At 44.3% G+C, this 26,405-nt stretch overlaps 1 protein-coding gene across 2 annotated transcripts; it reads right to left on the bottom strand.

Moving 5' to 3' along the window:
- Nucleotides 1–522: 522 nt before the first annotated feature.
- c6h3orf14 (chromosome 6 C3orf14 homolog) lies at nt 523–26,405 on the bottom strand. Of its 2 annotated transcripts, XM_052018021.1 has the most exons (5): nt 25,933–26,390; nt 17,571–17,694; nt 6,609–6,683; nt 4,679–4,741; nt 530–3,937 (listed from the first exon to the last, which is right to left on the bottom strand). In XM_052018021.1, the coding sequence occupies exons 1-5, from the start codon at nt 25,986–25,988 to the stop codon at nt 3,698–3,700; spliced, it is 558 nt and encodes a 185-aa protein (XP_051873981.1). In that variant the 5' UTR covers nt 25,989–26,390; the 3' UTR covers nt 530–3,697. The 2 variants fall into 2 exon arrangements, with proteins under 2 accessions (XP_051873982.1, XP_051873981.1); XM_052018022.1 differs by lacking the exon at nt 4,679–4,741 and having other exon boundaries at nt 523–3,937; nt 25,933–26,405.

Genomic DNA, 26,405 nt, shown 5'->3' with positions numbered 1-26,405 from the left:
CAGGGGAGAAATCAAAAGAGAAAAGCCTGACTCATGCACTCACATAACACAACCTGAAATATAACTCACAAGTACCAAGTTTTCAAAGGCTGCAGTACAACAGCAGATGGATGGTTTAAAGGAGTTAAGACCAACAGAATTCTGGCTTGAAAACAGTCATGGTGACACAACTGCAGGAGTTAGTCTGTGGCTTACTTATGCAAATAAACACTAAAAGACATTGCACATGCATAGATATCCCAATAACTCTCAAGTCCCAAGTGATGAACCAACCTTTGGCAACAAGTTAGAAGATGTACCCAAGGTATTCCTGAAGGGAGGTTGCTGGGACAATATGAAATGTTGAATTGGGAACTTGAAATTTATTTTTAAATTTGTGGAATAGAAATAATTATTTTCTTTTACTTAACTGAACTTTCAGGTTCGATTTGTTGCCAACTATGTAATATTAACTTTCTTTAAGTGATCCGTTTTTAGACAATAGAGATTTTGCATAAATCAGCATACAGTACTTTACATCTTGCAAGTTTTCACTTTATTCCCACACCTTTCAGAAGCAATTATTTCAACAGTAATTCAACAATCAAAATAGAATGCCACAGGTAGTGAATTATATACAAGACCTGGGGAAATATATTTGCCAATTGACAGTTCATTTTATAGGTGAAAATGTATTTGAAATAAATGAACATAGATTCTACCATGATCAGAAACCATACAGTTACCAAGATCTGTACATAACGAATTAGCAGTCCAAATTGCTTGCAACATAACATTTTTGTGTCACATATTTCTACTTTTGTTTTGTTTTCACTAGTACCAGTGGACATTGAATCTGGCCTTATTTTTCCAGGAAATTCTTGGCACCTGTGGTGTTTGATTCAGTACATGGAAATGCATACAAATCATGACTGTACTCAAAATACGCACAATATAAAAATCCTACTTTAAGACAACCAAGATCTCCCCAAGTGACTGGATACAATTTTTCTAGAATTGACATCCCAGTTGTGGGCATGCTGTCTTGGTGCCAGAAGAGTGGCTACACTTGCGGGCTGCCCCCAACATATTCTCAGTAACTCAAAAAGACGCATTTCACTGTGTGTTTTGATGTACATGTGACTAATAAATAAATATCTTAAATCCTAACTTCCTTCATTTAACATCCTCATCATTTATTTGGTTCAATCCAGATAGTTTCATTGTTCACCACTGGAGCTCAGAAACGTAACGGTTAAATAGGATATATGAGCAATTTTTTCTCCCATCAACTTTCAACTAACATCAGAAAAAAGCTCATAAATACTATAAACAATAATTTTCAAAGATACAAAATCTTTAATGACTGACATTGTATATGGATAAATCAATATGTACTTAAACCTCAAAAATAGCATACGCCATCATTCACAGTGGACTTCTCCAAATGAATACAATACAGCTGAGTACAGAGAAGGCCAGCATGTAAATAGCACCAGCTGGCATGGCAATGAAACGTGCAGAACGAGAACATTCCAAGTTTAATTCCCAAATTGTGTTTACTTAGCTGACTGATGCAATGGTACTATTATTGACCTCCATGGCAAGGGATGATGTGGAAAAGTAAGCCAAAACTCTCACATATCAATGTCCAGTGAAACATTAAAAGAAAGGTATTTTGAGAATCTCAGGTTTGGGCAGTATTGTCTCTGTGATGCCACTCAAGTTCAAATAGTTCAAGGTATAAGCTCATTGATGAAGAATAGCATTTGGATAAAGGAGCTGTGGTCTATTCAGGATAAAAAATACTGTAGGATGAACCACATACCAGCAGTAAGGGACAAAAATTGATTCACCATAATCAAAAATATTCCTCTATCCAGCATGTATCACAGGGCATTGACAAGTTATTTTTCTCATCATCCCTTGTGCACAGAGGTCGATAACAATGCTATAGCACCAATCAGTTACGTAAACACATGCTGAGAATTAAATCTGGAATGTTCTCGGAATGCATGGTTCATTACCAAGCCAGCTGGTGCATTACCTACCAGCCATCTTAGTATTCATCTGCATTTTCATTAATTTCCAAAATCCACCATAATGATAGCATACGCAATGCCTTTGGTATAAATATATTGCCTTTATCCATATTTATAAGCAATATTCCCATTTCAACTTTACATGCATGTTAAATACAGGTATACAAATGAGAATTAGGCTCTTGTATCTATTAAAATCCAACTCAACATACTTTAGAAAAAAGTAATCAAAAACAAATCTGTAGGATTTAAGTCATTCATCAAATTAACCTACCCATTCAAGGATTAAATACTTGATTATATTAAAAAATGAATACAAGTTAGAACTGGTGATTGTAGTATCAGATTTGCTCACAAAGCTGAATTATCTTTAACCGTTTTTAGACAAAACAGAGATATTCAAGCTTGTAAACCACGCACAAAAAGTACAGGAAGTCCAAAATTGTGTTTCCTGGATGTTACACCTCCTCCTCAGGGACAATTGGGGATGGGCAATAAATGCTGGCTTTTAAAGTGGTGACCAGCTCCTGAAGAAATTAACCCTTAATAAAAAATAAAATGCTAAATAATCTTTCCTGGGCATAATTTCAGTATTTGATTGAGCTAAGAGGGGCACCGTTGGGAATCAGTTCAAATTGCTTTGACACTGTTTTTCTGGGGTGAAGTTATGGTTCAAGTTTCCATCTAAATCATCTGTATAATTGCAAACTTAAAAATCTTCTATAAACCGGTGGAATCGAATAGAAACTCCACCTCCACCCCCATACCTTCCCCTTTGGCATTAAAAAAATTGCTGATATTTTAATCTGGCACTATATTACTCATACAGTTGAAAGTATAATTCTGACAAATAGCATCATTTTCTCCAGCAAATTAAGCCCCTAAAAATTAGAAATAACTACACAGAACAATTCATTACATTCATTGGTGGGACGAGCAAAGTGTCTTTTAAGCCAGCAGAAAGTTCATTAACATTTGATATTTTTTTGTAGTTTAAACTTCCTTGATCTTTTTGCACTGGCCCAGGTGATTTTAAACAAGTCCAGTGGCAGCACCTGGTTTTGCTGCAAAACAGCTGTCCAGTCCTACACCATTCATTACAATAGCAGTCTTAGCCTGCAGAAAATACTTTAAAAAAAAATTGATGTAATATTTTAATTTATATAGGTTTTAATTTCTATCTATTACAAACCTACCTTTTCGAATAAAACAAAATGCTGGAAGAACTCAATGAATCATCAGTTCCCATACAGGCAGAAGGTGTAAATTGACATTTTGGGTCAAGACCCTGTATTATAACTGAGGAAACAGGAAAGATTCTTCCAGCATTCTGACTATTGTTCTAGATTCCAGAATCTGCAGTCTCCTTTTGTCTTCCAAATCTTTTGGATAGTTTTATAAAAAATGTCCTTGAATGTCAAAGATATTTTTAAAACAGTGCAAATTAATTACAGGTTCTGAAGGCGGCAAAGCTTTTATTCCAGCTTTGGAAGCTCCAAAGGTGAAGCCTCAGGATGCAAAGGGCCAGCAAGATTAGCATTTTGGATATGGGTTACGCAAGTGTGGCTGGGCATGGTTCACAAGGAGATGATCTGATCCATTCAGTTAACAGCACTATCTGTTATGACAAGTCTTCACAAACCGTATTGATGACAGAAGTATTTCTGGATCAGCAATCATTTTTTATGAGCTTTCATTCTTTTTTCTTTTCCTGATTGAGGAAACTGAGGTGGTGTCTTGAAAGTTGATGCTGGAGAGGGCAAATTAGTATTTTTAATGGTATCTTCGTCTCGAAGTAACTCGTTCTGTGATTTTTTGTGCCTTGCATTCCTTACTTCAATTGGATTTTTTGTTCGCCCCGGAAAAAATTGTTCCCATTTAGGAAGTTGTTCTTCAATGGATGCCCAGTATTTGGTCTGCATAGAACAAATAAAAAAGTTTTGCAAACAAAAAAACAAACAGACTCGTCAATTGTATTAAACTAAACATTACAAATTCTGCACACAAAAAAAAATTAAAAGCCCAGCAGATTCAAGGGAGAGTGGCAAATTAGATCCAAAATTGGCAAAGTGGCAAGAAGCAAGGGGTAATAGTTCCTAGCCATTTTCTGTGTCTGGCTGTTACATTATCAGTGCGGTTCCTAGGAGCTCAGTACTCAGTCCCTTATTTCTATCATGTATTTAATACTTTTGACCTAACTGTAGGGCATGATAGAGATACAAAATTCAGCCAGGTGGTTGAATATGAAGAAGAAAGCTCAAGATATATAGGGTCTAATCAGTTAGGCAGAAAATGGCAAATAGAACTCTAAAAAGTGCAAGGTAATGCATTTGGGAAGGTGCAACAAGGCAAAATATACAGTGGGAAGAACAGAGGGACTTTGGAGAGTATATTAACAGATTTTTTCTCCCAAAAAAGGCAATTTGAAAGGTGTAAAGGATGCTGCCCTTTTTTTTTAGCCAAGGCACAGAGCATAAGAACAGGAAGGTTTGCTAGAACTATTAAAACACAAATTAGGCCACAACTTGAGTGTGCTGTCTCAGTTCTGGCCACCATATTATACAAAAGATATGACTGCACAACAGAATGACTTCACACAGGCGGGCCCAGAACAAGGGCCTACCCACAAAATATCAGGGAAAGAGATTGACATCTACCCAAAGTCCCACTCCAAGTCTTTGGCTGCTGTCAAACTTGTCAATGCTTCTGACTGAGAAACACTGAAAAACATAAACTTAAGAATTAAAATTTTAATATTTAAAAAAAAGCACTCTTGGAAACAGATCACTTAACTAATGAAAAAATACACAATTAAAAATGTAAATTAATTCATACCAACCCATGTTTCCTGCAGCTTTTCCTTTTTTATTAAAGTGAATTAACTTACTGCTTCTGCAGGCAGACACCCCAGAGTAGCTACTGGAGAAGTGCAGCAAGTCTGTGATCTGCCTCTTACCTTGCACTAAGTGCTGGAAGGTGGGATTTAGTGGAATAATACTTTCACAGTCTTTCAGAGGGTACAAAACTTAGAAAATGACAGTGGGAAAGGTATAGGTGGCATAGGCCTGCCATCAACTGAAACCTGCACCTACCTGGCCAGGGGGCCTATAGAGCTGGCTTGAAGTATCCTGGATCCAGCAGCAAGCCCCTGCTCCCCTATCTGCCTCTCCTCAGTTTTATTGGCCATCCATGTTTTGTGTGTGGGTGTGTGTGGGTGTGTGGACAGTTAACATTTCAGTCCATGACTTTTCATTGACATTGGTCTGGACATCTATCCGTTTGTCTCCTGGCTATTGCTGCTGGATCTACTGAGCATTTCCAACAGTTCTTCCTTTTGTTTCAGATATTCAGTGTTTTGCATTTTTTCATGTTTCCTTACAACATACGAGGTGGCTATTTGGCCCATTGAGTCTTTGATGTGTCTCAGAGCAATTCCATCACACCCATCAGATCCATTCTTCACTTATTTCCCGTTACCTACTTCCACACATGCCCATTGACACTTCCCCTGATTCTCCTACTACTCAGCTACCCCTGGGGCAAGTTACAGTAGCTAGTTAACCTAACCAGCACATCTTTGGGATGCCGGAGGAAACCAGAGTACCCAAGGAAAACCTTTACAGTCAAAGGAAGAACATGCAGACTCCATACAGGCAGCACCAGAGGTCAGAACCTAACCCAGGTCACTGAAGCAGAGATAGATGCATTAGTGCCCTGTGTTGCCCTTTTGGACACTTACAAAGGCTTTGAAATATTTCAGAATGTCTTTGACATTCAGAAACTTACAAAAGATATTTTAGAAATTAAAACCAACTACAAACAAAAATCTAAAAATCTTTTTTTTAATATATATAAATAGGGACTCATCTTCCCCATTCCTTTCTTTCTCTACAATCCCCATTGAAATCAATGAGTTTGTGGATTTCTTGTTAGATCTAACTGTACAGAAGATACAAGAGTGAAATCCTCACCATGAATGCTCAGCAAGAGTTAGCTCTTTCACTGGAATCCGCAGGGAACCCAATAGTGGAATATATAATAATAGACTAAGTTCAGTACATGTGGAAGACCCCGACTTGCTGTTATTTAAAGAGGTAAATACTGGAATGTTCATTTCAGAACCACTAACATTTACCAGCAAGATCTTGGTATTTGTTTTCCTTTATTCGTGTTCCACTCGCTCTATATCATACCTTCCACAATCACCCCATGGCAGTGGTAAGATGCAGAAAGATAAATGTAGTTAAAAAACCTCAAAAGCAGTCGGAAATCTCACTTTAATTAGAACACTATACCTTTTATCACTCACAGTACTATACAAGAAAAAACATGGCCAATCGTTTCATAAATCAAACATTGAGAATGTTTATCTGATACGTGCTTTATCTTTCTTCTGCTCATTTGTATTTTAACAAATAAGCTTTATTCTTTATTAAATACATTAGGGGTATTAGAAGCATAGGGGGAAAGAATCACGCTGCACAATCCCAGAAAATGACTAATTGATATGCTCATTTTAAAATTTAATAAGCTGAACAAATATGCTGATGTAACAATGAAACTCAACAACATTAAGTGGGCATGTACCTCAAGAGCAATAACAGTTGGATGCAGTTGTACATGTACTCCAGCTCTCAAGTTTTTCTCTGCTGCTTCCAAATCCTCAAAACAAAATTAATAATCACAGATTCAGTAAAATATTTTACATGGCCATCCATTATTTGTTATACTCTATCATTTTCAAGATTCAGAAGCAGGACATTCAAATTCTTGTCAAAAATTAAACCAAAAGCATATTCACCAAATACAGTGGCAGTGTATTTAAAATGGCAGATTGCAGATCCTAGTCCATGAATCATTGGTTCTGTAAATTGATCTTAAAAGTTAGAAGAATAACATTGGGCCAGAACTTTCTGGCAGCAGCAAGTGACCTACACTGCTTCAGATCTATGTAGCAAATATGAACTTAACATCTTTTCCATAATTGCCAGTGTTGACATGCTACCTCAAGCCACTGAGTCAATATTGAAGGCCCTGCTGCATAACATAATGACTTCATAGAGGCAGGCCCAGAACAAGGCCTACCCACAAAATATCAGGGAAAGAGATTGACATCTACCAAAGTCTTTGCTGCTGTCAAACTTGTCAATGCTTCTGACTGAGAAACACTGAAAAACATTTAAACTTAAAAAATAAAAGCTCTTGGAAACAGTGATTACTTAACTAATGAAAAACAAATAAACATTTAAAAATGCAAATTAATTTATACCTACCTATGTTTCCAGCTGCTTTTCCTTTTCATTCAAATGAACTAAACTTGCTGTTTCTGTACAGGTTCTGCAGGCAGACACCCGAGAGTAGCTACTGGTGAAGTACAGCAAGTCTGGGATCTGCCACTTATCTCAAAGGAAAACTAATATCAGAATGCATTCAGGGAAATGGTCAGCAAACAGCAGCAAAACAGTTTAGGATATCCATTTTTACATGGAAACCCTGAATTTGGCGAGAAGTGCTGGCGGTTTGGTGGGTAATTACTGGCATTCCCAACAAGTTCTATCCTACCAAATGGTCTGTTGGGTTAACCCACTTTTTACAGCAATGCTATATATCAAGGTATCATAGTCACAGAATGTAACATGTGCACATTGGACACAGAAAGGTTGTTAGTGGAGGATCTTCTTTCTTCCTCCTTCTTCTTTACCCCATATGCAAAGCACATGAAAAGGGTTAATAGCTTCCACCTTTAATGCCTTAAACACAGCCAAGGCCCACTCCACTTAACCTAGAAAATGAAAAACATAACATATCTTTTTGAACTCTCCTCTCACCCAACCATATCCTGCTTGATTCACTTAAACAAAGGTCAAAAATCAGAATCAATATTATTTGATGTTATTAGGCCACAATTAGCCTAGTTAACAAAGGATTCCACTGGCTATGGACAGGAAACTAAACCACCTGCTTATAAACATGTATAAATATAGGGGTCTGTAGCCGATCGCGGCACGCTACAGAAGAAACGACGTGGAGGCAGAGAGAGCTGATCTCCAGAAACTTTACTTCAACCACACCAAAGCGCGCCAAAAAAAACACTCTACCCACAAGCCCCTGCCACCGCGTGGGCCCCGACCACATCAGAACATTCCCGGAAGGTCCGCCCCTGTTCAAGACGCACTTCCGCGCATGCGCTTGATGGTGGTTCGAGTTCCGTGTGTGCGGGCTGCCACACCCCCCCCCTCACCCCCCCCCAGAAACGTCCATTGGGGAAGTGGAGCCCCCTATCTGTGTGGCTTGCTGAGGTGGCCGGCCACGCCGGCGGGGTGTGGGTACCCTCACTGGCTGCTCAATGTCCAGGTCAATGTCCCATGCCCATGGAGGCGCCGGCACCCACCTCCATGACACACGTAGATCCGTTGTGCCGGATCACTTTGAAGGGTCCTTCGTACGGTCGCTGTAGAGGTGACTTGTGCAGGCCCCTGCGAATATAAACATACTCACAGTTCCGGAGGTCTTTAGGGGTGAAGGCCGGTGTGGGACCATGCCTGGAGGTCGGGACCGGTGCCAGGGTCCCTACCTTGTCCCGCAGCCTCATCAGCACCTCTGCCGGAGTTTTTTCTGGACCGCAGGACCCCGGTACGAACTCGCCCGGGACCGTCAGGAGCGCGCTATAGACCAACTCTGCCGAAGAGGTGCCCAGGTCTTCCTTGGGGGCTGTGTGGATGCCCAGTAAAACCCAGGGAAGCTCATCTGTCCAGTTGGGGTCCTTGAGGCGCGCCATCAAGGCTGACTTGAGATGCTGGTGGAACCACTCGACCAAACTGTTGGACTGGGGATGGTACGCTGTGGTGTGATGCAGCTGGGTGTCCAGGAGCTGCGCCAGTGCTGTCCACAAACCAGATGTGAACTGCGCTCCCCTATCGGAGGTGATGTCTGTAGGGATGCTGAACCTGGCGACCCAGCTTGCAATGAGCGGTCCTGGCGCAGGACTCAGTGGACGTGTCTGCCATCTGGTGAACCTGTCCACCATGGTAAAGATATACCTGGCGCCCCGGGATACTGGCAGGGGGCTGATGATGTCCACGTGGATGTGTTGGAACCTCCTGTGCGTAGGCTGGAACTGCTGGAGGGGAGCCTTCACGTGCCGCTGGACTTTGGCGGTCTGGCAGTGTACGCAGGTCCTGGCCCAGTGTCCGACCTGCTTGCGCAAACCGTGCCAGACAAATCTGTCCGCTACAAGCTTGATGGACGCCTGGATGGATGGATGGGCCAGGTCGTGCAGCGCGTCGAACACCTGGTGCCTCCATGCTGCTGGTACCATGGGCCGGGATCTGCCGGTGGACACATCGCACGGGAGTCGAATCGCTGCCGGGCCGACGGGGACGTCCTCCAACTGGAGTCCCGAAACAGCGGTGCGGTAAGCCGGGATCTCGGTGTCCAATTGTTGTGCTTCCACCAGTGTTGCGTAGTCGATGCCTGAGAACGACATACCCGCTGAGTGGAGGCAGGGGCAAGACAGTGTGTCGGCGACGATGTTGTTCTTCCCCACGATGTGGCGGACGTCCATGGTGAACTCTGAAATAAAAGGACAGGTGCCTCTGCTGCCGAGCTGACCATGGATCCGATATCTTGGCCAGTGCGAAGGTGAGGGGTTTGTGGTCCATATAAACGGCGAACTCCCTTCCCTCGAGGAAATACCAGAAATGCCGGACAGCCAAGTAGAGCGCTAGCAACTCTCTGGCGAAAGCGCTGTACTTCACCTCTGGTGGCCGTAGGTGTCGGATGAAGAAAGCGAGTGGTCGCCACTGGCTCTCGACGAGCTGCTCCAGGACTCCGCCGACAGCCGTGTCAGAAGCGTCAACGGTGAGTGCTGTGGGTACATCGACTCTCAGGTGTACTAGGAGGGTGTCCTTTGCCAGCGCCTCCTTGGCATGCTCGAACGCCTCTGTGGACTTCGTGTCCCATGCCACCTCTTTGGCCTTGCTGGCCATCAGGCTGAACAAGGGTCTCATGATGCGTGCCGCCACCGGCACGAACCGATGATAAAAGTTGACCATCCCTACGAACTCCTGCAGGCCCTTGACCGTGCAAGGCTTAGGGAACTGGCGGATGGCCTGGACCCTGAGCCTTTGGAAAGTTTGGGCTGCATTCTTGAGACCGAAAGGCATCCTCAGGAATTCGAACAAGCCGAATGGGGTGATGAGGGCTGTTTTGGGCACGTCGTCAGGGTGCACTAGGATCTGATGGTATCCCTGGACCAGGTCGACCTTTGAGAAGATGGTCGCTCCATGCAGGTTCGCCGATGTGGGGATGTGGGGTACCGGGTATCTGTCGGCGGTTGTGGCGTCGTTGAGCCTCCTGTAGTCTCTGCAGGGCCTCCACCCTCTTGCAGACTGGGGCACCATGTGCAGCGGGGATGCCCACGGGCTGTCTGAGCGGCGGACGATTCCCATCTCCTCCATCTTATGGAACTCCTCCTTGGCGAGGTGGAGCTTGTTGGGTGGGAGCCTGAGAGCTCGGGTGTGCAGTGGCGGTCCTTGTGTGGGAATGTGGTGCTGCACACCGTGCTTGGGGTCGGCCGTGACGAACTGCAGGGTGACTATGGAGGGGAATTCTGCCAACACCTTGGCGAATTTGTTACCTGAGAGAGTCACGGAATCCAGGTGGAGGGCCGGTAGCTTGGCTTCTCCGAGTTGCAAAGTCTGGAATGTCTCGGCGTGGACCAAACGCCGGCCTTTCAGGTCGACCAGGAGGCAGTTGGCCGGCAGGAAATCTGCCCTTAGTAATGGCTGCGACACCGCTGCCAACGTGAAAGTCCAAGTGAAACGGCTGGACCCAAAACGCAGTGGGATGGTTCGTGAGCCGCATGTTCGAATGCTGGTGCCTTTTGCAGCGGCGAGCTCTGGGCCTGGGACAGCGTTATGAGTGTCCACGATTGGGGGGGGGGGGGGGGGGGGGGGGAGTACGCTGACTTTGGCCCCGGTGTCTACCAGGAAGCGCTGCCCGGAGTGTCGGTCCCAGAGGTAGAGGAGGCTGTCTCGGTGGCCAGCCATCGTAGCCATTAACAACGGCTGGCGCCGGCGTTTCCCGAGAAGGCACATGGCGGACGGCAGTGGCACGCGCCTGAACCCCACCTTCTGTGAAAGAAACACCATTGTTCCGAAGCATCGTCCTTCTCCCCCATGGGTCTCGACGGCTTCGATTGTGGGGCCTGGGCTTTGGGCCACGCAGTCGTGGCCAGGCCGATGGAGGCTGCTCCACATTGCTTGCTCTGCCAAAGGACGTCTGCTTTGGCCGCGACCCCCCTTGGGTCGTTGAAATCCTAACTTGCGAGGAGGCGGCGAATGTCCTCTGGCAGTTGCTCAAGGAACAACTGCTCAAACAAAAGGCATAGTTCATGACCATCCATGAGCGCCAGCATATCGTTCATGAGTTTGGATGGCGTGCGGTCACCCAGACCATCCACGTGTAGGAGCTGCACAACTGGCTCGCGGCAGGAGAGTCCAAAAATACAGATCAGGAGCGCCTTAATCCTAGGGTACCTGTCCTCCGTTGGTGGCTGGCGTAGGAAGTCGATGATCTGGCCTGCCGTGTCCTGGTCGAGCGCGCTGACCACGTGGTAGTACCTCGTGGCGTCAGATGTAATGTCTCTGATGGCGAACTGGGCCTCAGCCTGCCCAGAAAGTCGGGAGCTTCAGAGCAACCGTGCTGTGTGAGTTGCTCAAACTCATGGCTGGGCGCTGAGTCGTCGGTTCCAGATGCCGTCTGGAACGTCGGGGTCACCAATATGTAGCCGATTGCAGCGTGCTACGGAAGAAACGATGCGGAGGCAGAGAGAGCTGATCTCCAGAAACTTTACTTCAACCACACCAAAGCGTGCCAAAAAAAAACTCTACCCACAAGTCCCCGCCACCGCGCTGGCCCTGACCACATCAGAACATTCCTGGAAGGTCCACCCCCAGGAGATAGTTCAAGATGTACTTCCGCGCATGCACCCGCGGCGCCCAATGGCGGTTCGAGTTCCGCGTGCAGGCCGCCACAGGTCAACATAATCCAGGCACTTTTGGATCAGGTAAGTAAGAAAGAATTTGATTGCTTGCAATCAATTCCATTTTCAGATTTTCAGCACTGATCAACAAATAGAAGTTCACACTGCGAGTTCCATGTTCTTCTCAATTTCAACATAGTATCCCATTCATTTTTTATGCAAGATTTCATAATAGAACCAAAGCATTAAAAATTTCAACATGAGAAGTTAGAGTAAAAGCAAACTCAAATAACCTTTCAGAGATCCCTATGGATAAAAGTTTTTTAAAAAAAATTAAGAACCTCTGGTAAGGATTCAACTACTAATGATAAAAGATGAAAATGGAACACAATGATTTGATTGTAATTAAATGTGTGAAGATTGCACAAGAACAGATAGATTATAAAAGCTCTCCAGATATGAAATTGTGAAACAAGATATATTAAGAGTCTTGACTTAAGCACCATGTGGATGCAATGTATTAAAAACATTAGCAGTACAGCAGCTGCTTAACACAATGTACCTGTATGTCTGTGCAAGGACTAACTACTTACCCATTTTAACAGATCTCTTTTAAAACTTATCCTTTAATAAGATTTTTGTCATTTAAAAGTTATTATGTTCCCTGCTTTGGCAGTACTTTTTTTAATGATAGGGCATTTCATATGTAAATAAACCTTTGCATCAAACATTATTTCTCCATATCTATAAAGTTATTTCAGTAATAAGCTTAAACTCTACTCTCCAATCACTACTTCAAGTCATAAAATTTCTCCGGAATGTCCATTTTCCTTCCTATTATGAACTACTGTAGCGACTCACCGTCCGGGTAAGCGAACCGACTCAGCAGTCGGGTCGCACGGTGTTGGAGCGGTGAGGCCCAAGATGGCGGCGGGCCTTCGTCTTCCCCGAGCGATGGGGAGAACCCATGCGTGGGAAAGACTTGATGACGTAACATATACGTCATTGCCAGTTGCATTGGGCGGGAACGGTCTCCCTTAAAAGGCCCGCACAAGGCGGGAAAATAAACTAGTTCTGTTCTGTAACTCTACGACTCGCGTCTTGTGTTCATTTCGCGGTAGCAGCCGCTACATTGGTGACCCCGACAGTCCAAACGGATTTTGGACCTGCACAATGGACGGCAACGCAGCATCCAACGCAGTGGCACTCAAGCCGCCCACCTTTTGGACGCTTCGTCCCAGCGTCTGGTTTGACCAGACCGAAGCGCAATTCCACCTTTGGCGGATCACCTCCGACTCCACAAAGTACTACCATGCGGTCAGCTCTCTGGACCAGGAGACAGCCGCCCAGGTCAGTGATTTCATCCAGTCCCCTCCGGAGGAACATAAGTACCCGGCTTTCAAAGACCTTCTTATTCGGACCTTCAGCTTCTCCCGTCGTGAGCGCGCTACCCGCCTGCTTCATCTCGATGGCCTGGGGGACAGATCCCCGTCCGCGCTAATGAATGAGATGCTGGCATTGGCCGAGGGGCACAAGTCCTGCCTAATGTTCGAACAGGCCTTCCTCGAACGACTACCCGATCACATTCACCTGCTGTTGACCGACGCTGATTTCAGCAACTCTCGTGAGGTGGCTGCCCAGGCAGACGTCCTCTGGAAGGTCAAACGCAAGCGCGGTTCGTCCGTTGGCCAAATCGCCAGGCCGCGAGCCCAACGCCCACCTGAACCAGTCCCAGCAACCGGGTGACCACACCCCAGAAACACAGACAACGACACTGCCAACCAACTGTGTTTCTACCATCAGAGGTGGGGCGCGGAGACCTGTCGATGCCGCCCACCCTGCAAGTCAGGGAAATGCCAGCATCAGCCACCGCTAACAGCTATGGCGGCTGGCCACCAACAAAGCCTCCTATTTGTTCGGAACAAGCAGTCCGGGCGGTGTTTCCTCGTCGATACTGGAGCAGAGGTCAGTATTTTGCCCCCGACCAGCCACGACACTCGTAACAGGCAACAAGGTCCTGTATTCAATGCCGCAAACGGCACAATGATATGGACTTTCGGTACCCGTACACTTCAGTTACTATTCGGCGGCAGCCGTTTCACCTGGACCTTCACCCTTGCCCGACCACTCCTTGGAGCCGATTTCCTTCGGGCCCACAACCTGTTAGTCAACCTGCGAGGGAAACGGCTAGTCTACTCCACAACCTTCCAGACCTACCCCCTGGGAAAAACCAGCCTACCAGCCCCGCGCTTGGACTCCATTTTCCTGTCCGGCAACGAGTTCACCAAGCTCCGAGGCGAATTCCCATCAGTTTTGGCACCTCAGTTTACGAATTCTATGCCCAAGCACGGGGTCCAACACCACATCATTACCACAGGGCTACCCCTTCATGCCCGAGCTCGACGCCTACCTCCAGACAAGCTCCGCCTGGCAAAGGAAGAGTTCCGTCGCATGGAGGAGCTGGGGATTGTTCGCAGGTCAGACAGCCCCTGGGCCTCCCCCCTGCACATGGTCCCCAAAGCCACCAGCGGGTGGAAGCCCTGCGGCGACTACCGCAGGCTGAATGACGCCACCACCCCAGACCGCTACCCCATCCCTCACATCCAGGACTTCACAGCGAACCTACATGGGGCCCGCATCTTTTCCAAAGTGGACCTTGTTTGGGGATACCACCAAATCCCAGTCCATCCGGATGACGTCCACAAAACTGCAATTATCACCCCATTCGGCCTTTTCGAATTCCTGCGAATGCCATTCAGCCTTAAGAACGACGCGCAGACCTTCCAGCGGCTGATGGACGCGGTAGGCCGAGACCTGGACTTCGTGTTCATTTACTTAGATGACATACTAATCACCAGCCATGACCGCCAAGAACACCTTTCCCACCTCCACCAGCTGTATTCCCGTCTCCGTGATTTCGGCCTCACGATCAACCCGGCCAAGTGCCAATTCGGGCTTGACTCTATCGATTTCCTCGGCCACAGAATCACCAGCGATGGAGCAACACCCCTACCTGCCAAGGTGGATGCTATCCACCATTTTGCCCGCCCCAACACGGTCAAAGGCCTACAGGAATTCCTGGGGATGGTCAACTTTTACCATCGGTTCATCCCTGCAGCAGCCCGTATCCTGCGCTCTTTGTTCGTGCTGATGGCTGGTAAGGGCAAGGACATCGCCTGGAACGACGAGGCTGTGGCTGCCTTCATTAAGGCCAAGGTCGCCCTAGCAAACGCCATGATGCTTGTACACCCTAGGACAGACGTCCCAACCGCCCTCACGGTGGACGCATCCAACACCGCGGTTGGTGGGGTACTGGAACAACTAATCGAAGGCAGTTGGCAACCCTTAGCATTTTTCAGCAGGCACCTTAGACCACCCAAGCTGAAATACAGTGCTTTTGATCGGGAAATTCTAGCGCTGTACCTGGCGGTCCGGCATTTCTGGTACTTTTTGGAAGGCAGGCCTTTCACCGCCTTCACCGACCATAAGCCTTTGTCCTTTGCCTTCTCCAAAGTCTCCGATCCCTGGTCAGCTTGTCAGCAGAGATATTTGTCCTATATTTCCGAATTCACAACGGATGTCCAACATGTCTCTGGGAAGGACAATGTCGTTGCTGATGCACTTTCCAGACCAACCATCCACAGCTTGTCCCTGGGTATTGACTACAAGGCCCTGGCTGCCGCACAGCAAGCTGACGACGAAGTGCCCAGCTACAAAACCGCAGTCTCGGGCCTGCAGCTCCAAGATTTCTTGGTTGGTCCTGGTCAGCAGACCCTCCTTTGTGACATCGCAGCAGGTCAATCCCGCCCTATAGTTCCTGCAGCCTGGGAGAAACGCGTTTCCGATTCGATACATGGGTTGGCGCACCCGTCCATTAGATCCACTGTCCGGCTGGTCGCCAGCAAGTTCATCTGGCATGGCCTGCGCAAACAGGTCAGAGAGTGGGCCAGGAATTGTCAGCACTGCCAGACATCGAAAATCCAACGACACACCAAGGTTCCGCCACAGCAGTTCGAGCCTACCCGTAGAAGGTTTGACCACATCCATGTCGACCTCATAGGCCCTCTGCCGGTTTCAAGAGGGGCCCGGTACCTCCTTACCATCGTGGACCGGTTAACGAGGTGGCCAGAGGCAACCCCTCTATCTGACATCACGACTGATTCCTGTGCCCGGGCGCTGCTCACAACTTGGATCTCATGTTTTGGTGTTCCAGCTCACATCACTTCAGACAGACGCAGCTGCACACCACCAAGGCCTACCACCCTCAAACGGGTTAGTGGAACGTTTTCACTGCCATCTGAAATCATCCTTGATGGCCCGCCTGAGGGGTCCTAACTGGGTTGACAAACTGCCTTGGGTCCTGCTCGGCATACGCACTGCCCCCAAAGAAGACCTCCGCGCTTCGTCAGCTGAGCTTGTGTACGGGGCGCCCTAGTTGTCCCAGGGGATTTCATACCTGCCCTTCGAGACCAAGGGGAACAACCCCCAGCAGTCCTACAAAGACTGCGCGAGAAGCTCGGCAACTTGGCCCCGATCCCCACCTCACGGCATGGTCAAGCCCCATCCTGTCAGCCCAAAGAACTACGAGACTGTAAGTTTGTTTTCGTTCGCAGGGGCACACCTCGGGCACCGTTGCAACGACCATGTGAGGGACCGTTCCGAGTCATCAGGAATAATGGATCCACCTTTATTTTGGATGTTGGGGGCAGGGAACAGGTTTTCACGACGGACCGCCTCAAACCGGTCCATTTAGATCTGCAACAACCGGTCGAGGTTTCAATGCCGCGACGCAGAGGCTGACCTTGGGGACTGTATCGCCAGTTCTGGGGGGGGGGGGGTTGTGTAGCAACTCACCGTCCGGGTAAGCGAACTGGCTCGGCAGTTGGGTCGCACGGCGTCGGAGCGGCGAGGCCCAAGATGGCAGCGGGCCTTCATCTTCCCCGAGCGATGGGGAGAACCCATGCGCGGGAAAGACTTGATGACGTAGCATATACGTCATTGCCGGTTGCATTGGGCGGGAACGGTCTCCCTTAAAAGGCCCACACAAGGCGGGAAAATAAACCAGTTCTGTTCTCAAACTCTACGACTCGCGTCTTGTGTTCATTCCGCGGTAGCAGCCGCTACACTACCATATTTTCATCTCAGGAGGAATGATAGGGGAATGGACCAAGACAAACATGTTAATGATGTTGTTGAAATAGTAGATACAGGAAGTCAATGTATTTTTCTGTTATGGAGGAAAACAGATTACTGCTGCACATTCAATGACTAAGGAAAATTAAGTGACAGCAGTGCAAAATTTGTAATAGACAAATTTCTAGGAGATGCAAAGTATGTGGTAGGTTTTATCAATCAACATCTGCAAGACTATACCAGTGGTCAGAGCTAATGATAAGCATTTTCTTTCTGAAGTTTGATCAGTATGTTTGCTGCATCAGCTCTTCTTAAAAGTTAAACTTTTATTTAAACTCCAATTAACTAAAATTATGATAGAATGAGATCAGAGTTCAGACCACATTTTAAAGACAGACAAAAAAAAATCTCAGTCCTGGGCAAAAACTTACTTTTAAAAGTAATGCGTTTCTCTCATTTGCTGACTCAAACTTTACTGCTTGCATTTTCTTCTCATTTTTCTGACTTTCAAACTGGTCTTCCATTTGCTGAAGCAATGCAGTTCTTAGACCCAATCTACAGGGAAGAAAATGAACACAAAATTGCACTCATCCCAATTCCTCCATGTGTCAAATAAAATGTTCCAAAAATTGAAAGACATTGGAAAGAAAAGACACTCAACCAACAGCACCCAAGCTCTTCTACTTTACCATATGACTAAATATTTTAACACTTAATTGAAAAATAATCTCTAGCTCACCCACCACAAACCTAGCAGAACTTTGGCAAAAGATACAAATTAGGCTTCAGAAGGAAACTGTTTGAGATAAGGTTTTCAAGCAAGTCCCTTTCCCTACATCGTATTCACCCCTGGCCTGGGAATCCACCAGCAGTCCAACACTCTCACTGAAAGTTAGTGTACTATCAACTGTGGGCCCAAGTACAGGTTGATGCTTTGAATTCAGGATTTCAAACAAAAAAAATCCAACATCTTTGGCATGACTTGTTCTTCCAATGATACTTGAGATCAAACACTCTTTGCTTTTTATAGCTTTTCCATACACCCTCCCCCCTCCACCCCCACTCTAACCAAAACCGAGACCCTCTGGAGGACACCCAAAAGTGCCTCTACCAGGTGAGCCCTACTTTGATAATAAAATCATCATTTGGCAATTATTGCAAAGCTAGTGGATTGCTCCAAACACTTAAAACGTTCTATTCTAAAGATACTATCTTTAACAAATCTAGGTTATTTTGAAGCAACATGTTGGGTATAACTGACCTATGGCATTTAATTTTGTGCCTACAATAAAGTCACTTGTTTAATTCCAGCCCAGAATGCAGAGCTTTGGCTTTGTTCAAATATCCTTACAATGCAACAAGCAATTCTCTTAATTTTGTTTTGATGCACAATGATTAAATTCAGTACCCAAATTACAGTTTGACAAGTGCACCATAATGCTTAACTTTACATTTTGGATTCTTCTGTGCTGGCTATTCATTCTAATATCAGCTTTTTGTCACAATATCTAGATAATGAAAGTTACACATATACCTTCAAATTCAATATTCTTTCTACGCTCAACTTTATTTGCCATATATTTTTCTATGTGCAGAATTTTGTTAGTCATTCATTTAGCCACAACTGGTAGAAACTATTCCATATTTTGTTACAACCTATTTGTGAGTTAGGGGGAGAAGACTATGACATATGACTTTGCCCAAGTATAATTAAGAAAAACAAATATATTTATTGGTTGGGTTTCACCAAATTTTAATTTGGCTTTGGTTTAAATGATGAATAGAAAGGGTCAGGAATTCCACATTTAACTTATGATAGCCAGAAGGGTGTCTAATTTTCATGATAAAAATGAGCTCAGTGTAATTTGTACAACACAATCCATTCCAATACCTTGGAAGAAAGAACAGAAACAAAGCTGCAGATTATATTTACAAAGGGCTGCAGATAGTATAGCAAATGAAATTCACTGTGGGGAAGTGTGAGGTCATCCATTCTGCATCCCCAATTAGAACATTTTCAAAATGCTGAGAGACTATGACTGTGTAGAAGCAAATATTTAGTTGTCCATGGACACAGATCATTAAAGATTAGTCCACAAGTACACAAAGCCCAGTGAAAGATTGCCCTTTATCTCAAGGTGGTTGAAATGAAAAGGGAGCGATTGAAGCTTCATCAGGCATTAACTGGAATACTGAGTTAAGCTTTGAGCATACAATTCAGGAAAGGTATACTTGGACACTGCAAAGTAACTAAAATGAAACATGGCTCAAAACACTAAACTTTTAAATAATGCTAACATGTACTCCTTTATCTTGGAAAAACTGAAGAGTGATGGCAGCTGAGATGCATTTAATAAGAGTTGATACAAAGGAACTCTTCCTGTGACGTGGGGGTCAAAGCAAAAGGACAATCTCAAAGAATGGAGCGAGGGAATTTAAAAGTTAAAACTTCTTACACAGCAAAGAAGTATTACATCAGATATTGGGCCAATTTATATTTTCAAGAATTAAAATGATAGAAAAGGCTTCTGGAAACGGAGTGAGTAGAACAATCAATAGCACATTTCCAAAAGGATTGAGAAGTAAACACAGGAAGGATCAGCTGGAGGGTGAATTTAATGTCAAATCAGCAAGCAAGCTACAGAGAAGGAAATAAAATTAGGTCGAGAAAAGGAAAAGATTATTTTAAAATGATCATTTTATAATCTCTGCAAAATTCAAAAGCTGAAGGAGTCCACACTCAAAATAGTTAATGTTATGTAACCAAATTAGATAGTTATTAACAAATCACATTAAAAAAGATATTTATAATCATGAGACTTAGCTTTCTGTGGTGAGTTTAATAGGGACAGATGAGAAGGCACAAGAAGTTCCTGGGAGAGATGATATTTTCACAAAGCTAACAGTGAAGCAGTGTAATTTAGCCAGCAACTTTCGCACATTTACATTTAATTGCACATTTTCTCCTCACTTGAAACTGTTCTACCATTTACTCATAAATAACAGTGAGTACCATTAGCCATGTCATTACATTGAAAGTAATTTCTATTCCAATGTCTGTCACTCCTACTAAACTCAAATTGCTAATTGGTAAGGTAACACTACAGATTTAATTCCAGGTTTTAAATTTGGTATTACAATCCCCTGATATAAAATAGCTCTTGTGGTGAGCATAGGTACATCTAGCATCCATCATACTTTTAAAAAAAAGTTGAAAAGAACATTGTTGTGTTCCTTAGCAATTTGGAGGCAAACAAAATGTAATTGAATACATTTTCCATTTAGGAAGGGGTGTAGAGTATATTTGAATAATATGTAGTATTCCAATTAAATCCTCAGCAGCTCGAGGAAAAACTTATGTCCAAAAGGGAGTCTAATTTCAAACTAGATTAATTTTGCACTGGATTTGAAAGCAAAATACCATCACTACTAGAAATTGGAAATAAACATCAAGTTAGGCAGTACCTGTGGAGAGAGAAACAAGGCAAGGGCTTCAGACTGCTTATCTTTCACTAGAAATGAATAATTCTCGATTAGAAGCAAAGGCAGGGTGGAATGGGGGAGAAAAGGAATGAAATGCAAGATTTCTGACACAGTGAAAGCCAGAAGAGATTCAAATGACCAAAATGATGATGGTTCAAGGCAAAAGTGAATGGCAATGTGACAAAGGTTTAGAGAAGATACAAATATGAATCATCATCTGAAATTGGTGAAAGTGTCGAGTCATGAATGGTATAAATCACCAAATGAAAAGATGAGCATTGTTGTTTGAGCTTATACTATTGGCAGTGAGGACAGAGAAATTGGGGTGGAGCAGAGAATTAAAGTGGAAAATGAATGGAAGCCCAGATTCAAACTCTTGCAAACAAATGCTCCATTAAGTGATTATCTAACACAAATTTTGTTTTCGCAAACCCCTAAACTTATTTAAGCTGTGGAAGAAATTGTTAAACAACTCAATTCAAAGACCTGTTATTCATTTTATTTTGAACAAGCGTCACAAGCAGTTCATTAGGACGTCAGGTAACATGTGTCCATTACAGCTGGCTCAAAACTCATGACCCAGAGAAGACATTGGAGATCCCGTACTCCTATACACTTGACATGTGGACTACCTCTAACAATCATCAAGGCACTGGAAAAATTAGCAACATTGTCGTCTTCGCAAAACCCTCCAACTTCAATGGAAGAATAAACAAACCAAGCCAGCATCCTCTCCCAGGCCAGCATCCTCAGCACCGACTCCTTGGTAACTCTCTTTTCTTCTTTTTCAATCTTTTTATTAGTTTTCAAATTAATACAGATTAATATATCAATGTTTATACATGTAATACAAAGAGATCAGGAGAACAATCATGACATGGATAATCATAAAGAACAATAAAGTATAAAAAAAATCTGTAGATCCAACGATCTGTTAGTGAATGACTATAATATAAAAGGATTTATTATAAAATATAAAAGAAAGAAAAAAAATCCCCAAAACATTTAGAAAAATTATAAACAATATATCAAACCAAACTAAGCTAAAGAAAACAAAATTAAAAAAAAAACAGGAAAAAATGGACTAAAATTTCTCAATAGAAACAGAGCAATATTATGTCGTCAACTCTGTTCCTCTAAATTGAAAGGTTATTATAAGGGGATCTATATCATGTGAAAATATTGAATAAATGGACTCCAAACTTCCTCAAATTTAAGCGAAGGATCAACAGTACCACTCCTAATTTTTTCCAAGTTTAAATGTGATATAGTTTGAGAGAACCATTGAAAAGTAGTAGGATGTATTGGATCCTTCCATTTAAGCAAAATGGATCGTTTGGCCATTAATGTAACAGAGGCAATCATACAGTTAGCGGAGGCAGATAGATGGCCAGATTCTATCCTTGGTAAACCAAAAATTGCAGTAATAGGATGAGGTTGTAAATCAATCTTCAATACATTTGAAATAATGTTAAAAATATCTTTCCAATATTTTTCCAAAAGAGGACAGGACCAAAACATATGTGTCAAAGAAGCCACATTCGATTTACATCTGTCACATATAGGATTTATGTGTTGATAAAAACGAGCTAGCTTATCTTTTGACATAGGGGTCCTGTGAACTACCTTAAACTGTATCAAAGAATGTCTGGCACACACTGAAGCTGTATTAATGAAATGAAGAATTTTCTTCTCTGTAGGTATAGATGTCTGGAGTTCACTTTCCCATTCATTCTTAATTTTGTCCAGTGGTTCTGAATGAATTTTCATAATTAAATCATAAATTATTGCTATCAAGCCCTTCTGACAAGGATTAAAACCAAAAATTTTTTCTGTAATTTCAGTTTTGTAAGGTGTGGGAAAAGAGGGTGTAGTAGCTTTTAAAAAATTTCTAATTTGCAAATATCGAAGAAAGTGTGATCTAGGCAAATTATATTTGTTAGACAATTGTTCAAAAGATGAAAAACAGTTATCAATGAATAAATCATGAAAACATACTATTCCCTTCCTTTTCCATATGGAAAAAGCCGTCAACTCTGGATGGATGAAAGAAAAAATTAGATTGAATGGGACTTGATAGATTAAATTTATTCAATCCAAAAATTTACGAAATTTAAACCATATTCGTATTGTATGTTTAACAATTGGGTTAATTATATGTTTACTTAATTTGGTAAGTGCAAAAGGGAGTGGAGCTCCTAAAATAGAAACTAATGAAAATTCAAGTACTGATTGGGAGTCCCTGGTAACTCTCAGTTGACTACATTGGGCAGGCCACATCTTTCAAAGACCCGACACCAGAGTTCCAAAATAGACACTTTTCCAAGCTGTCACGAGAGGAGATTTCGTAGACAGAGAAAAGGAAGATTCAAGGATGTGCTCAAAGGTTCCTCGAAGAAGCACAAAATCCCAAATGACTCCCAGGAATCTCTGACCCATAATCAGCCAAAGTGGAGAAGACACATTCAGGACAGTATAAAGGCCATGCATTGGGAGCACACAGGAGCACTGCATAAATGAAAAAAACTATGATGCTGGAGGAACTCAGCAGGCCAGGCAGCATCTGTGGAGAAAAGCAGGCAGTCAATGTTTCGGGTCAGGACCCTTCTTCAGGACTGAGGGTATGAAAAGGGGAAGCCCAATACAATACAATCTTACCAAGCAAGCTTGTCACCAAACTCCGAGACCTAGGACTCAACATCTCCCTCTGTAACTGGATCCTTGACTTTCTAACAAACAGACCTCAATCAGTGAGGATAGGTAGCAATTCCTCTGGCACGAGTATTCTCAACACCGGTGCACCTCAAGGCTGCGTCCTCAGCCCTCTACTCTACTCCCTATACACTCATGACTGTGTGGCCAGATTCTGCTCTAACTCCATCTACAAGTTTGCAGATGACACCACCGTTGTAGGCCGTATCTCAAACAGTGATGAGTCGGAGTACAGGAAAGAGATAGAGAGCTTAGTGGAATGGTGTCATGACAACAACCTTTCCCTCAATGTCAACAAAACTAAAGAGCTGGTCATTGAATTCAGGAAAGGGGGTGGTGTACATGCACCTGTCTACATCAATGGTGCTGAGGTTGAGAGGGTTGACAGCTTCAAGTTCCTGGGAGTGAACATCACCAACAACCTGTCCTGGACAAACCACGTGGATGCCATGGCCAAGAAAGCTCACCAGCGCCTCTACTTCCTCAGGAGGCTAAAGAAATTTGGTTTGTCCCCTTTGACTCTCACCAACTTTTACTGATGCACCATAGAAAGCATCCTATCAGGATGTATCACGGCTTGGTATGGCAACTGCTCTGCCCAAGACCACAAGAAGCTGCAGAGAGTTGTGGACACAGCCCAGCGCATTACGGACACCAGTCTCCCCTCCTTGGACTCTGTCTTTACCTCTCGTTATCTTGGTGTAGCAGCCAGCATAATCAAAGACCCCACCCACCCGGGACATTCTCTCTTCTCTCCTCTTCCATCAGGTAGACGATACAGGAGCCTGAGGGCACATACCACCAGACTTAAGGACAGCTTCTACCCCACAGTGATAAGACGATTGAACAGTTCCCTTATACAATGAGATGGACTATGACCTATGACCTCATGATCTACCTTGTTGTGACCTTGCACCTTATTGCACTGCACTTTCTCTGTAGCTGTGACCTTACTCTGTACTGTTATTGCTTTTTTTTTAACCTGTACTACATCAATGCACTCTGTACTAACTTAATGTAACTGCACTGTGTAATGAATTGACCTGTAAGATCGGTTTGTAAGACAAGTTTTTCACTGTACCTCGGTACAAGTGACAATAATAAACCAATACCAATACATAGGAGGGAAAAGCAGAGCAGTGATAGGTGGACAAAAGAGGGGAGGTGGAGTGGGCACATGGTGGTGACAGGTTGATGCAGGTAAGAGATAGTGATAGGCAGGTCCGGGGGAGGAGGGGAGAGCAGATTCACCGGGGATGGGTCAAAAGTAAGGAGAGAAAAGAACAAAGGGGAAGAAAAAAAGAGACATAGGCTAGGAAAGGGAAGAAGCATGGGGGGGGCAGGTTTGTGGGGATTACTTTAAGTGGGAGAATTCAATGTTCGTGCCATTAGGCTGCAAAGTTCCTAGATGGAAAAGGAGGTGCTGTTCCTCCAGTTTGCATTTGGAATTCTCTTGGCAGTGAAGGAGGCTGAGGACTGATAAGATAGGGATAGTGTGGGAGAGGGAGTTGAAGTGACTGGCAATGGGGAGATGCAGATCGCAGTTACGGACAGAGCGCAGGGTGTTTTCCCTTTCCTAGCCTCTCTCTCTTTTTTCTACCCTTTCTTTTCCTTTTCTATCCTTACTTTTGACCTATCTCCTGGTGGATCTGCTTCCCCCTCCTCCCTGGACCTGCCTATCACTATCTCTTAGTTGCACCTACCTGTCACCACCTTGTGCCTACCCCGCCTCCCCTTTTTTGTCCACATATCACTTTTCCATCCTATATATTGGGCTTCCCCTTTTCATATCTTCAGTCCTGAAATGTTGACTGCCTGTTTTTCTCCACGGATGCTGCCTGGCCTGTTGAGTTCCTCTAGCATCATAGTGTTTTTCGTCTAGATTCCAGCATCTACAGTCCTTTGTTTCTGGGAGTACTGAATAAGTTGCAAAAAGAGAGCACCACTTCATAAACCACCCACCCATCCACCTGATCGGCCAGCCACCTCCTGTTCCATCTGTGGGGGTGTCTGTGCTTCCCCCGTTGGCCACATTAGAATCTACAACTCAAACTCAATCCCGAGGGATTACTTAAAACTGAATGGGAGTTTTAAATAGGCCATTTTCTACCCTATGAAATTAGTACAAAATACCTTGTTCCCTGTATGCCAATTTACAAAGAATGAATCCTGGGTTCAGCAAGTCAATGGCCAGCAGAATAACACTAAATTTACCTTATAGCATTCCTCTAAGGGCGACTTCCATTAACTAGGGTAATCCCTCTCGGCTAGGCAGTTGAAGCGCCATCCATAAATCTGATAACCAGCTCAACAACACCTCCTAGTGGGAACTGACAAGAGGACTAGTTCTACACAACTGAGCGCCTGCAACACAATATGTACATAGATGGGAACAAGCAATTTTATGCTTTTTTTTAAAAGTCAACAATTCAGAACTTTTGCAACTGTAACCTCAACCCATTTCAGTTTTAGTTTTGATTTACATGTGATACACTGGAATTGATAATTCATACTTGCGGGAATATAGTGTGGCTTGGGTTAACAAGATTTATGATAGAAAATATAGTTCAGCTCACTTCATTCTTAACATTCACTTACATTTTTTCATGACGTTTGCTCAGTTCAACTTCATGTGCTAGGTAAGACATTTTCATTCGGTTTCACCGCACCGCAAGTGTCCCCGCTCCTTAATGATCGCACCCAGTGAAGTGTCAATGAACACCTATCGATGTAAAACACACGGGCATGGTTTATGGATCTAAATTAAACCCCTAATGTTTGGCGAGTGGCTCCCCAAGTCGTTATCTCCCAGTTTTAAAAGGACCATCAGCTCCGGCGAAGTCTGACTGATGTAACTTTATCTGTGATCCCTCTACCGTCCTTCGGCGGGCTGAGAGGAGGCCCGATGCGGCCCAGGTCAGCGAGCGGCAGAAGAGCCAGGCCGCCGGACCCCGCTACCCTCAGACATCAGTGTCCCGACCCCCTCTACACGCCAGAAGCGGCCGAACCCCACTGCCCTCAGACATCAGCATCCCGGCCCCCTCTCCATGCCAGAGGGCCCGGGCTGCCGC

This window comes from Pristis pectinata, chromosome 6, assembly GCF_009764475.1.
Source record: "Pristis pectinata isolate sPriPec2 chromosome 6, sPriPec2.1.pri, whole genome shotgun sequence".
Lineage (NCBI taxonomy): Eukaryota > Metazoa > Chordata > Chondrichthyes > Rhinopristiformes > Pristidae > Pristis > Pristis pectinata.
This window is presented reverse-complemented; position numbering and strand designations above follow the sequence as displayed.

What these genes read in the sequence shown, in the direction of transcription:
- c6h3orf14 (XM_052018021.1), bottom strand. Translation starts at nt 25,988, where the DNA reads ATGAAAATGTCTTACCTAGCACATGAAGTTGAACTGAGCAAACGTCAT. An exon ending in GAAACGCATTACTTTTAAAA is followed by an intron (nt 6,684 to 17,570) that starts GTAAGTTTTTGC and finishes TTTTGTTTTGAG; the next exon opens with GATTTGGAAGCAGCAGAGAA. An exon ending in GACTTGGAGTGGGACTTTGG is followed by an intron (nt 3,938 to 4,678) that starts GTAGATGTCAAT and finishes TGTTCTATGCAG; the next exon opens with ACCAAATACTGGGCATCCAT.